We start from the raw sequence: 13,267 nt of genomic DNA, 5'->3' as shown, positions 1-13,267 counted from the left end.
CTGGATCAGGGCCCTTCTTGGGGTCTCTTCCAATTCTAGGATTCTAACCCCTTTTAACTTCTTAACTCTCTGTCTGGCTCAAGGCTATGGCATTCTGGGAGTTGGAGTACGTTGTGGGGCCCAGAATGCCATAGCCTTGAGCCAGACAGAGTTATTTCTCCAGTTTGGGACTGCTTTAACTGAGTGCCTCCCAGCCTAGTGGAAGTTCTGGGCTCCTATTGGTCCTTCCCTTCCCGGAAGTTGGGTCTGGTCCCGCGCGCGTCAGAGAAGGGGGCTTCCGGTGACGTCACTGAGGAGCGACTGCGGAAGCGAGTAGCGACGCACGTGGAGCGGCAGCGGAGGCATGGAAGCCGGGGCAGCGAAGGGGGCGCTTCTCCCCCTGGATCCCCAGCAGGTGGGCTTTTTCGGGGTCCAGGGTTTGAATGGAGAGAGGTAGCTGTCTGTGGAGGGATCCTGAGGCACCTTGGAGCCGAATTGGCAGCTGAGCTTTCCTAGACTTAAACCCACTTCCTCAGATGCATTTGGGGGTCTCTATAATAATATGCATCTGAGGAAGTAGAGGCTGAAGTCTATGGAGGCTCACGCTGCCAATTTCTTTCTTTCAGTGAGTCTCAAAGGTGCTACAAGATCCCTTTATACATTCATTTTGCAGACTATTATTACCTTTGAACAAATAATAATAATATGCATCTGAGGAAGTAGAGACTGAAGTCTAGCAAAGCTCATGCTGACAACTTCTTCCTTTCAGTGAGTCTCAAAGGGGCCACAAGATCTTTCCACACACTGGCTCTATACAGGCTGCCAAAATAAAGCTGCTTCGGGTCACTTTGGAGGTATGCTGTTTAAATGTTGTATATGTCCTAAGAGTCCGGAAGCCGTGCCAAAGCCACAGTCTAGTCCTAAGGACTGGAGCACAGCTTTGGCACAGCTTCAGGACTCTTAGGATGCATGCATCATTTAAACAGACTAACTCCAAAGTGACCCGAAGCAGCTTTATTTTGGCAGTCTGTATGGGGCCTAACTTTAAGAATGAAATTGGCAGCATGCGCTGTCATAGGCTTCACAGCAAACCAATCTGAGGAAGTAGACTGCCAACTTCTTTCTTTCCGTGAGTCTCAAAGGTGCTGCAAGATCACTGACTCCACAGACTGACATGGCTATATCTTTGAATTCTAGCCCTGAAGGTGAGAGAGTGCGACTTGCCCAAGGTTACCCATTGGGTTTCCACGGCTGAGGGGCGAATGCCCAGAGTCCTTGTCCTAGGCAAAAACCAGATTCTACAGACTAATATATCTTTGAATTAAACCACAAGTTGTGAGGGTTGCGAGTTCAATACCAGCCGGGGCTCAGCCTTGCATCCTTTCGTAGGTGACTAAAATGAGTACCCAGACAGTTAGGGGCAGTTAGCTTACACTTTGTAAACTGCTTAGGGAGTGCTTAAGTGCAATGATAAGTGGTATAGAAATGTACTTGCTATTGCTCCCAGGTGTGGTTGGCTTGCAGCTCCTATCATCCTTAGCTGAGAAAGCGGAGGTGGGTGAATGGGGATGCGTGTTGGAGTCCAGCAACATTGGGAGGGCCATAAAAGGACCAGCTCTCTTCTGGCAGCTTAGATTGGTCTACTTTGTTAAAGAAGAGCCCTAGAGTGATGGTTGGAGTGGGGAGTAGAGTTGGGGAGGCCCAGTTCGAAACCCTCGCCCAGTTTGTCTAATTCACTGGTGGTGTATGAACACAAGTTTGGGGCTTAAACCAGGGTTCCACTGTTAGGATCATTGAGCATGATTAGGCAAAGGCCTCTCATAGCTTGGGAAGTATTGTTGGAGTTGTAAATTCCCCCAGTCATCATGGACACTGGCTGATGTGCCAATTTGGGAAACTCTGGGAGTTGTAGTCCAAAAAAGTGACATTTCCAAGCTGTTTCTCAACCCAACTGAGCGCCCACAGTTGTCACGAAACACTGAAAAGTTTTATGGAAAGTTAGAAAGCAAAAATAATAACTATTTCAGATTAAAAGGGCAGCTCTAGCGTTGCTTGCATGGAGCAAGAACAAGAAGAAAACAGCTGAGAAACTGCTGTTGAATGAGGACCAGAAATTCTTTTTGATGGTCACTGTCTGGAAGATCCCGCCACGTGAGCAAGTCATCAAAATGTAAGTTTAAAAACCAGGTGAGCAACACATGAGCCTCCGGCCCCATTGCCACCTCTACTTTGTCATTGATGCTGGTAGCCCCAAAACACTGAATACTGTTGCAGAAAATAATGCAACCAAGATCTTCCTCTGCTCCAGATCTTAAGACAGCTCTATGCCTTACACATTGTCACTGCTCAATGGTGCAAGTGGGTAGACTGCCACCTTCCCTTCCCAAAGAGAGCCACTTTAGTGACTGAATTTTGATAATGGCAACAGTGTAATTGATAGATGCCACAAAATTGTGGTTGTGCAGTCCCTGGTGGGTGGCATTGATGGCAAAAATGTAGGGCAGGAGCGTGCAGCTTCAGCTGTTCCACTACCCAGTTTTCTACGCTTTTGTACTCTCCAAGCATCATCACACGGACTGCCAAAAAGTGAGGGGGAAAACTGGAAGTGGCAGGACATCCACTTCAAGTTTTGAAAGAACAGTTTTCTTAGCTTATTGTGGTAAACGAAATCCAAAACAACCCAGCTTTTCCCTTCTGGGTTTTTTTCTTCTTAAAATAGGTGTTTCTTGAACAGGCTTGGAGCCTGTGAATTGCCAATCCTGGTATTTCTAGAAGAGACAGCTTACAACTTAAGCAGGCTACATATGAAAGGGATCTAGGAATCCAAGTAGACCACAAGTTGAACATGAGTCAACAGTGCGATACGGCAGCTAACACGGCCAATACAATTCTAGGCTGCATCGATAGAAATATAGTGTCTAGATCAAGGGAAGTAATAGTGGCACTCTGTTCTGCTTTGGTCAGGCCTCACCTGGAATATTGCATCCAGTTCTGGGCACCAAAATTCAAAAAAGATGTTGATAAACTGGAGCGTGTCCAAAGGAGGGTGACTAAAATGGTGAAGGATCTGGAAACCATGCTCTATGAGGAACGATTTAGGGAGCTGGGGATGTTTAGCTTGGAGAAGAGAAGGTTAAGAGGTGATATGATAGCCCTGTTCAAATATTTGAAGGGATGTCATATTGAAGAGGGAGCAAGCTTGTTTTCTGCTGCTCCAGAGACTAGAACACACAACAGTGGATGCAAACTGCAGGAAAAGGGATTTCACCTCAACGTTAGGAGGAGCTTCCTGACAGTAAGGTCTGTTTGACTGTGGAAGTCTCCTTCCTTAGAGGTCTTTAAACAGAGGCTGGATGGCCATCTGTCAGGGATGCTTTGAATGAGAGTTCCTGCATGGCAGGGGTTTGGACTGGCTGGCCCTTGTGGTCTCTTCCAACTCTACAATTCTATTATTTATTTGGGGGGGGGGAACCTGGGAGGAATCAAGGTCAATAGAATAGGCATGGCAGAGCATTATTTGCCAGTAGTAAAATGGTTGCAGCCCCAATGTAAAGTATGGCTATGGATGCCATACTTTGGCTTCCCTGCATTTGAGGTTAACCTCCAAGAAAAAAAAAACTTTGGTAACTTCTCTAAATGCCCCTGTTCCATTTGTTCTAGACCACTGCCTCATAATACCCAGCCTGCAACAGTCGAGGTTTGCCTCTTCACAAAAGATGAGCCTGGTTTAACAGCGGAACAGACAGAGAACTTGTACAAGAAGTTGTTGTCCCAACACGGGATCACAAGCATTACTGAGGTATGAAAGACACCAATGTTCATCAAGTGCTATGTCTTTTTTAGGTGTGCTAAATGTGTTTGCAGGGTCAGAGCGCTGATCTGCAAGTGAAGATGCCATTGGCCATTGCCATCACCCCCTTTGGGCTTCCCTGTTCTGAGTGAACTAAGCTGTACTTCTTCTAGTAGGGTGTCAACAGAAGGATGTGATGGATCCCTGTTGTACTGTACTGGAAAATATTTGAGGAAGTCTTGAACAGGCAATTAAGAGCCATTACATTTACAAAAGACCTGTTCTTGATGGAAAATACACGTACTTCTTTCTTGTCACCTAACGTTAAGCTGTTAACTGTCATAATAAGGATGCAGTAGTAAATGTTGATGCGATTCAATCTCTTCCTGCTCCCCTCCTCCCTATTTTTGGAAGGTGATCTCCTATAAAACACTCAAAAAAGAATACAAGCCTTTTGAAGCCAAACGTCGTCTTCTGTCTCGGTTCACCTTGTTTCTTTCTGATGATCGTATTCGAAGGCTTCTACCATCGCACATAGGGAAGCACTTCTATAAGAGTAAAAAGTAAGCATTCTTTTGTACCAGGTTTCTTTAAGGAAGCTTGTTTGCCTTTTACTCAAATCTCACATTTCGCTTCCATTTAAGAGCTCCTTTGTCTGTGAACTTGCGTGCAAAGGATTTGGCTAAGGAGATAAACAAGCACGTCCAAGGAACTATTCTTCCAGTCACCAACAAGGGTTGTTGCTAGTAAGTATTTTATTTCATATTCAGTAGCCTGGATATTGCTTAGCCGTGTTTAAATATTTGAAGCAGTGTCATATTGAGGAGAGAGCAAGTTTGTTTTCTGCTCCTCTGGAGACAAGAACACAGAGCAGTGAATTCACACTACAGGAAAATTGATTTTACCTAAACAACAGGAAGAACCTCTTGACAGTAAGAGCTGTTTGACAGTGGAATATGCTGCCTTGAAATGTAATGGGGTCTCCTTTGGAGGCTTTAAAACAGGCTGGATGGCCATCTGTGATGATTTTGTATTCCTGCATGGCAGTGGGTTGGATTGGATGGCCCTTGTGGCCTCTTCCAATTCTATTATCCAAGGCAGCATGTGGGTTTTCTCTTCCCCTTGTTATTTTCACAGTACTTGTATGAGGCAGGCTTAGAGAGATGAGTGGCTCAAGCTCACACAATGACTAGTAATGGGAATTGGAATTAAACATGCTAAGTCCCAGTCCAGCATTGTAACTAGCAAAACATAACTGGCTCTTTGTTGTTTTTTTCAGTTCAGCACACATTGGTCACACTGGCATGGATGCTGGGAAGATTTCTGAGAACATTATTGCTGCTGCCAAAGTGATTGCTGCTAAAGCACCACAGGTAATAATACTCAAAAAGTGGTGACGTTAAAGCAAATCCTCTCCATACTTGTCTAGTGTGCAAGTTAAGGTAAAACTCATTCGTTTGCATATGCATATGTTTGGACTTGTATAGCTTTTAAACAGCTGTTTGATATGTGCCTTTCTTCCTTTACCTTTTTGTCTTTATTGTTTCAGATCTGGAAAAGTGTTAAAATTCTTCATCTCAAAACAGACAAATCTGTTGCCCTTCCACTCGTTACTTGGAGTAATTCCAAATCAGATGCTATTCAGAAACATACAGACACTGCAATACAGGTAAGAGCTTGGCCAGTGCATACGGAGTGCTTTCTTTATCGACTTTCTTCAGAAATCATTTAAAGTCTTCTGCTTTCTTCCGCTTCTATTGGACAGATAGGATGATAAAATGTAGTCTTGCCTGACCCCCTTGCCAATTGGAAACCATTTTGTTTGTCCATATTCTTTTCTAAGTACACGTTACACATCAGGACAATCAAATATTCTAGCACACTCATTTCTTTAAGTTTTTTATGGTCTTTCTGCACAGTCAAAGGGTTTGCTATAAACTATAAAACATAGACTAATCTGAAATTCATTAGTTTGCTCCATTATCCAATGTAGAATATCCAGTGTAGGATTTCCTTCCTGAAGGAAAGGAAGACGCACTGGGAATCATACTGCAAACATACATTGGATGATGGAGCACACTAAAGAATTTCAGAAGGAAATCAGCCTGTGTTTTATATATTATAGCATAGCCTTTGAATGTGTAGGGTAATTTAAGTTTCCTAAGGCTTTAGCCTAGGTAAGGAAACAAAAATATTTAAATATCCAAGCCAAGCCAGTTAGGGTCCAGCTTTAAATCAGCAGAGTAGCAGAAATGTGCCGTCATAAAGACTATATCCTAATCTAGCTAGTGAATAGTTCAGCTAAAAAGAGATCTTTATCTCACTATGTTTCCAAAGAAAGTTGAGAGTGGAGGGAAGCAGAAAACCAACAGTTCAGTTGGAAATCTTGAGCGAGTGAATCTGTTAGTTCCAAAGGGGAGGGTTGACCTAAATCACATAGTTAGTTTGAAAGAGAGAGAGAGGAGAGAGTTTGCATGCAGGAAATCTCTATCTGTCTAAGGAAGGGGAAAGAGAATGTAAAAATCTTCAACAGAATGGCCCTGAAGGAAGGGAAGACACCTGGCATTTCTCACTCCAAGATACAGTATGGTAAAGATATGGTAAAGGTAGTTGTAGCATTTTGAGCAGCACTTTGCTTGCATTGGAAATTAATGCTGTGGTCTTATGGTTACTGCAATCCCTGATATCCTCTAAATTCCAGGGGACTGGAATTTATATTGAGCAATTCCAAATCTGTAGGCTATTATTTTGTTTTCCATGTTTGTTGACAGATTTTAGTTAGAACTTGACTAGATTCTGTCTCTAGCTTGAAGCAGATGTATTGGCATGCCCTCTCTTCCTCCCATGTTTTTTGAGTAGCGGTTTCCACTTCACCTTTCAAAGCTGTCAGTTAATCTTCAAATGGTTCCTCCTTGAATTAATCTGTCGATTTCTGGTAGCCAAATTTTAATTTTCTCTGTATCAATCAATAAATCTTTTTTCCAGTTCATTGTCAGTCCCTCTACCATTCTAAATTGGGTTGTTAACATAGTCTTAATACGTACCAGCATATACCAAATGCTGTGAATGGGTTAGCAGTTTATGTGCTTGTACTGTATTTTTGCTCAAATACCCCCATTTCTCTGTAAATTAGTGACCTTTTGATGAATAGGCTGGTTTCTTGACAATGTTTTAATACCTTTTTAAAGGATGTTCGGACACAGAAAAAGAAAGAAAAGACTAAAATTAAAAATAATGCTAAAGGGGACAGCACAACAATAATAAATAAAAGTGATGCCCCTGATGCTGGAAGACCAGATCTGGAAATGGTGTGCCTCTCTGCCACAGTCGAATCAGAGGAAGAAGATAGAGAAATTCCACAACTAGTTCCAATTGAAAGTTCTTCAAGTGTGAAAGGGAAAAAGGTAATTACTTTCTGTGCAGAAACTGAGGTACATTGGTGATTCAGAATGTTATTCATACCTATGTGGCACATTACTTGCAGGTCTTTTGTATTTTGATGGCTTTAGACCCAGCCATTTACAAAAGGAAGGGATGAATTGCATCCAGTGGCTTATATGGAGAAATGGTGTGCGTGGAAAATGAAGCTTCACTAATTTGCTGAGTTCCATGTCCTAGTTGCAGAAAAGAACTTTTGGCCAAGCAAAGTTCTCAGCCTTTGGATTAACTTTCTGTATTTACATTTCATTTTCTGTTTATCTTGGTCTTTACTGACACGTCGTACATCCAGTGAAATGAAGATTACAGTACTTTTGACAGGTGTGTCACAATAAATGTATTGGTTACAACAAAAACAATAGCGATCAGCACCTAAAACCAACAATCAGAGCAACTGATTCTCTTCCTTCATGATTTTACAGTGCTACCTCGGGTTACGAAATTAATTCATTCCGCCGCGGCGTTCGCAACCCGAAAAGGCTTTTCCGAAGCGCGGCTAGCGGCTGGAAAGCCGCTAGCCGCGCTTCGCATTTGAATTTCGCGCCGATATTTTTTTCGTAACCCGAAAAAAATATCGTAACCCGGAACAGTTTTTTCCAATTTAATTTTTTCGTATCCCGGAAATTTCGTAACGCGATCAATTCGTATCCCAGGGTACCACTGTATTTCCTTTTCTGTTCTTGGCAGCTAATTTTCCTTGCTCCTTGATATTCTAACACAAAGAATATGTTATCTGTTAAGGAAAGAGATGGGCAACAAGTGGAAGAAGGAATCAACAGCTCCTCCTTTCCTAGCTATCTATTATTTTTGTCCCTAGCTTTACCTACGTTGGCATTAAACATGTTTTACTCTACTACAACTCCCATCAGTCCACTCAATATGGAAAGCATTGTGGGAGTTGTGGTACAAACAACCTGGAAGGCCAAAGATTCCCTATCCTTTATCTACATGTTGGTTGGAATTCTCACTGGATAGCATAGAACTATGGAGTGGTGAATATAACAGGTAGCAATGTTCTTGATGTACTCCTAGGTACATCTGTCATTCTATTCAAGTGGCTGCCATTTGATCACATACATACCCATTGCAGAGAGAAGTATGAGCTTCTCACTTAGTGAGAACCCTTGAAACTGGCTGGCTATATTTCACAGTGGCTGCCAATAAGGATTGGTGTCTTTCTTTATCCTGAAAGGGAATAAAACATGCTTCATTGGTACTTAGGACCAAAGATCCTATGCCACATGTTAAGGAAAAAGCAACATGGGACTTACAGTAAGAGAAATAAAAGATGTATGTGAGAGTCAGAGTGACTCAGCAGAAGCCAATAGAGAACCACACAGGTGTGAATGGTAAGACAATTAACAAGTGCTGAATGCCAAGGACAAGAATTGCAGAGTGGATAATTGGACACACCTGACAATTGTTAAGTGGTCAAGGCTGAGATGATGAAATCATTAATTGTGGGATGAACAAGGAGAACCAATGGGAATGATGTACACGCCTACTGGGTGGAAACAGACCACAGTAGGTGGTACCATGATTTGGCTATAATAAGGACTATACATCCCAATGCATTTTGTGGGTAGTAGTGGATTGTTGTGTGGGTTGGAGAGTGAGGAGTTGAGTATTGTTTGGAGCTGTGTATATAGTAGAATAAAGTAGATCTTTTATATAAGACTACTGAGTTGTCTGGTATCTTGGGTGAAGCTACAAGAACCAGCAGGACCCTGTTGAAGAAGGGTGAAGACTTCTGTGGAAGCAAGAGTGAGAAGGCTTGGAGAGTTTGTCGGGGTCTTCAGCCAGTTCTCTGCAACTCTTGCAAAGATACAACAACTGGCCAAACTGGTCAGCGTGGTGCACAACCAGGTGGTGAGTTCCAGGCCAGGTGAAGAGCCACAACTCCGATCATCCCTGACACCACATTCTGTTGCACAATCGACCTTTTTTACATTTACCACCCATCTCTTTAGCATTGAGGATTTCAAGTTATTATACATGTTGTATAACATGTATATATATTGGACTAGAAGTCATTATCAACTGCCTGATTTTTTTGGGAACTATCATTCAACATATCTTGTCTGTTCTTTAAGAGCTGCTTGTATATCTGCACATGATGGTATATGTAAGACAAGTGGCACATTACTGTTTGGGCATGAATAGTAATGGATAACAGGGTCTTGGTAAGATTTGGAAAGAGAAAGTGATTATTTTACGTTTAGCGAACAAACCTCTAAACTGCTGCTAATTCTTGTTTGGAGTGTTTTGGTAGTAGGGGAGGTAGCAAAATTTTACTTTTGCAAGACCATCATATACATTAAGATATTGGCAAGTTGCATCATTACCCCTGGTGACAATGCTGGATGGTGCTTTCTAGGAGTCATCATTCAAAAGTCTTCCAAGTTCTGCACTGAACTAGCAAGGTGTGGACACTGCTGATTATTTCCATTTGTTCTGATTTGTTGGCTCTGGAGTGATGCTTTTATTCTTACACTTTATTATAGGTAATACAGCCTAGTCCTGCTCCAGGAAGAAAGGTCAAGCCAGACACTAAAGGATCACCAACTCTCCTTGGCAAGAGGAAAATGTTGCCATCATTGGAAACTCCAGAAGTGCAGCCGGAAACACCTGGAGATGGGTCAGGCTTGCAGACACCAAAACTGCAGAGACAGTACAAAACACCTGAGACGCCAAAGCAAAAAGTCTCAGAAAAGAAGCAGGGGGGGAAAAAGCAGACGCCAGCAGCAAACTCTTCTCAAACCCCTAAAATGGTAAAAGCTGTGAGGTCTTCCAAGAAAGGTTCTCAAACCCCTGCGCAAGAACTCAAGAAAGTGAAAGTGCCATAGTTGGCATGAACAAAAAAGAGCACAGTTACTGTTTTAACATAAAAATAAGTGGAGGCTTTGCAGAGAAGAAACTTTCATTTAAATGTTGACTTTCTGCAGCCATGCTTTCTTAGCAGCCTATGATTTTTTCTTTCTAAGCATTGGTAAGGAAGCTGAAATACTTCCTTGCCTTTTTCTAATCTTTCTCCTAAAGTCAAACCTTATTTTCTGACATACAGATTGTATCATCTTTTCTATCTCTAGCTAATTACCTGTGCTTAATATTGGCTTAGTGATTTCATATGAGAAATAACACAGTATTAAAAAAACCATAATTACTAAAGCAACAAACAAAATTATTTTCACTAGTCACCAGATCCTCTTGCTTGTTTCTAAAAATTCAGTTCACTTGCAGTTACTTCTGACACCTATGAAAACACGAGGCTGAGAGACTGTGACTTGTCCAAGGTCACCCAAAGGGTTTCCATGTGGGGATTTGAACCCTGGTTTCCAGAATCATAGAATCGTAGAGTTGGAAAAGACCACAAGAGCCATCCAGTTCAACCCCTGCCATGCAGGAACTCTCAATCAAAGTATCCCCGACAGATGCCCATCAAGCCTCTGTTTAAAGACCTCCAAGGAAGGAGACTCCACTATAATCTCCGAGGAAGGAGTGTGTTCCACTGTTGAACAGCCCTTACTGTCAGGAAGTCCCTCCTAATGTTAAAATGCAAGCTCTTTTCCTGTTGCTTGCATTCATTGTTCCAGGTCCTATTCTGTGGAGCAGCAGAAAACAAGCTTGCTCCCTCCTCCTGTATCTGTGTATTTCGTTTTTCCGCCCTAAGTGCATTTCTCCTTGCATTTCTTCGTCTTGAAATTCATTTTGTTAGCTGTGGCCCAACTTTCTAGTCTAGTCTGGTCATTTTTAATTTTGATGATGTCCCCAGGGGTATTCCCTACTCTTCCTAGTTTGGTGTCATCTGCAAATTTGATAAGATTATAGACACATTAACACAATGCAATTCTGTAAGGTTTACTCTGAATACCACTGTATTCAGTGAGTAATATAGTGCATAGGATTATAGCAGAATATTGCAATGCTAAGTATATTGACCTATTCTACTTTTAAGAATCATTTGTTAGCACAAAGCCATTTTCATGTGCTGAAAAAAAATGAAATTAATGCCATATTTTATTAGCATGTGTAATGTGCCTATGCAATATAGCCATTCATTTTGAGAGTGTAAGTGTAGATTTTGCATACGGCATACGTATCTGAAATAGAACTTAATTGGAACAGTTAGCTTTAAAAATTAGAAATTTAGTATTAGTATTAAAAATAAGTTATCTTATTTTAATAATTCTAGGATTAGAAATAGCAGCAGCATTATTAGCAGCAGCAAACATAGTAAATAGCATGCCAGCCCTACTGTTAGGCAGATCCATCAGGCAATAAGTATTGGTTCATGCCAATATCAGCAAAAAAAGAGATAAACTAATCCCATAGTTTTCCTTAGCTGCTGCTTATCAGATGCAGTGAAAGGCTTGAAGATAAATTTTCTCCATGGAATGGGAGGGGGTTACCATCTTGTTCTTCATTTCAGTCGCATAATACCTTGGGTTTGCTCTGATGTATCATGTTCCCTTAGATATTGTGCATTCCATAAAGGAAAGAAGAAATGTTATGGTAGTAAAAACAGTTTCTCTAACATATGCCAACATCTGTCTTTACTACATACCTTTAAAACATCCCTTCCATTTCCATGCTGTTTCGAGGAGACAAAATTATACTCAAGCATTTACAAAGGAGCAGTCATGTTAAATCGGTTGAAGTAACAAGAAAAGTTCTTTCTCATAGGTCTGATCCGCACTGCAGAAATAATGCAGTTTAACTGCCATGCTCCATGCTATGTAGCCTTCCCTGAAAGTACTGGTGCCACAACAAGCAACCTATCCCATGGTTTCATACCATGGAGCCATGGCCGTTAAAGTGGTGTCAAACTGCATTATTTCTGCAGTGCAGTTTAGACCACAGTCTTTAAAAAAGTACATTTCACTGCCTGAGGCAGATGATCAAAAGTTGTTGCTTTGCTACAATTGATGAATAAAAAGCAGCCCTATAATTCCTCTTTATTCATGCAATAATTGTGGAATAATCAGGATATTGCACAACATCTGAGAAAATCGTCTTTTTTGTCCATGTGATAAAAGTCCACAGAAAATCACATAGCCACTTCTCCCCACCCCTGACAGTAAAAACTGTCATTGTTGTGTCCCTTCAAGTCATTTGTGACTTATGGCGACCTGAAGGTGAATCTATGACAGGTTTTTTTTTGGGGGGGGGACTGAGAGTGTGTGACTTGCCCAAGCATTCTTGATGTTGTTGTGTTCCTTCAAATTGTTTCTGACATATGGTGACCCTATCTTAGCAGAGGGGTTGCCATTGCTGTCCGCTAAGGCCAGGGTGACCAGATGTCATTACTACAGATGAGGACAAGGCATTGCAAAATACAGGACATTCACAAACAATGTAAGACATTCCCAAAAACATGTAAAACACTAATGTAAATTCACGCTTCATAGCATGATTCCTCCTGGACAGAAGGCTGGAATGTAGTCCTGGAAAAGGAGGGCATCTGGTCACCCTGCCGGATCTCCTAACTGCAAAGGAAGACAATGTAGGACATCCCCCCCCCCCCAATAAAAACTAAAAGAACATGGGCACATAGCCCGAAAACCCACAAAAAACTGGATGCCAGCCATAAAAGCCTTTGACTTCACATTCATATAAATTCATGCTGCTTAGACTCAAAATGGAGGACATGTTGGAATTCCTCCTGGGCATAAGGTTGAAATGGAGGCTATGTCCTGGAAAAAATCACATCTGGTCGCCCTGGCTGAGGTTAAGAGAGATCTTGGAGCACCTTTAAGACTAACTGGAATAAAGAAGTTGGCAGCATGAGCTTCCCTAGACTTCAGTCTACTTCCTCAGATGCATTTAGTGAAGTAGACTTTATTCTACTAAAGCTCCTGCTACCAACTTCTTTCTTTCCGTGAGTCTCAAAGGTGCTTCAAGATCCCTCTACATACTGACTCCACAGACTAACACGGCTGTATCTTTGAATTTCTACCACTGAAGGCGAGAGAGAGTGACTTGCCCAAGGTTACCCAATGGGTTTCCATGGCTGAGCGGCATTCATTCTTGTCCTAGGCAGAAACCACTACACCATACTGG

General features: G+C 41.9%; 1 protein-coding gene across 1 annotated transcript; it reads left to right on the top strand.

The window, feature by feature from the left end:
• The first annotated feature begins 236 nt into the window (after window positions 1-236).
• Window positions 237-10,391, top strand: RSL1D1 (ribosomal L1 domain containing 1). Its single transcript, XM_042438715.1, has 9 exons — window positions 237-394; window positions 2,007-2,149; window positions 3,640-3,778; window positions 4,184-4,332; window positions 4,414-4,515; window positions 5,049-5,142; window positions 5,319-5,438; window positions 6,958-7,173; window positions 9,712-10,391. Exons 1-9 carry the CDS (start codon window positions 344-346, stop codon window positions 10,051-10,053), a joined length of 1,356 nt encoding a protein of 451 aa, XP_042294649.1. The 5' UTR covers window positions 237-343; the 3' UTR covers window positions 10,054-10,391.
• Window positions 10,392-13,267: the final 2,876 nt, after the last annotated feature.

This window comes from Sceloporus undulatus, chromosome 8 (assembly GCF_019175285.1).
Source record: "Sceloporus undulatus isolate JIND9_A2432 ecotype Alabama chromosome 8, SceUnd_v1.1, whole genome shotgun sequence".
In the NCBI taxonomy this organism is placed as follows: domain Eukaryota; kingdom Metazoa; phylum Chordata; class Lepidosauria; order Squamata; family Phrynosomatidae; genus Sceloporus; species Sceloporus undulatus.
This window is presented reverse-complemented; position numbering and strand designations above follow the sequence as displayed.

Bases quoted from the DNA above. Each gene is read 5' to 3' on its own strand.
- RSL1D1 (XM_042438715.1), top strand. From the start codon at position 344: ATGGAAGCCGGGGCAGCGAAGGGGGCGCTTCTCCCCCTGGATCCCCAG. The intron at 395-2,006 runs GTGGGCTTTTTC...TAACTATTTCAG, and splicing joins TCCCCCTGGATCCCCAGCAG to ATTAAAAGGGCAGCTCTAGC. The intron at 5,143-5,318 runs GTAATAATACTC...TTATTGTTTCAG, and splicing joins TTGCTGCTAAAGCACCACAG to ATCTGGAAAAGTGTTAAAAT.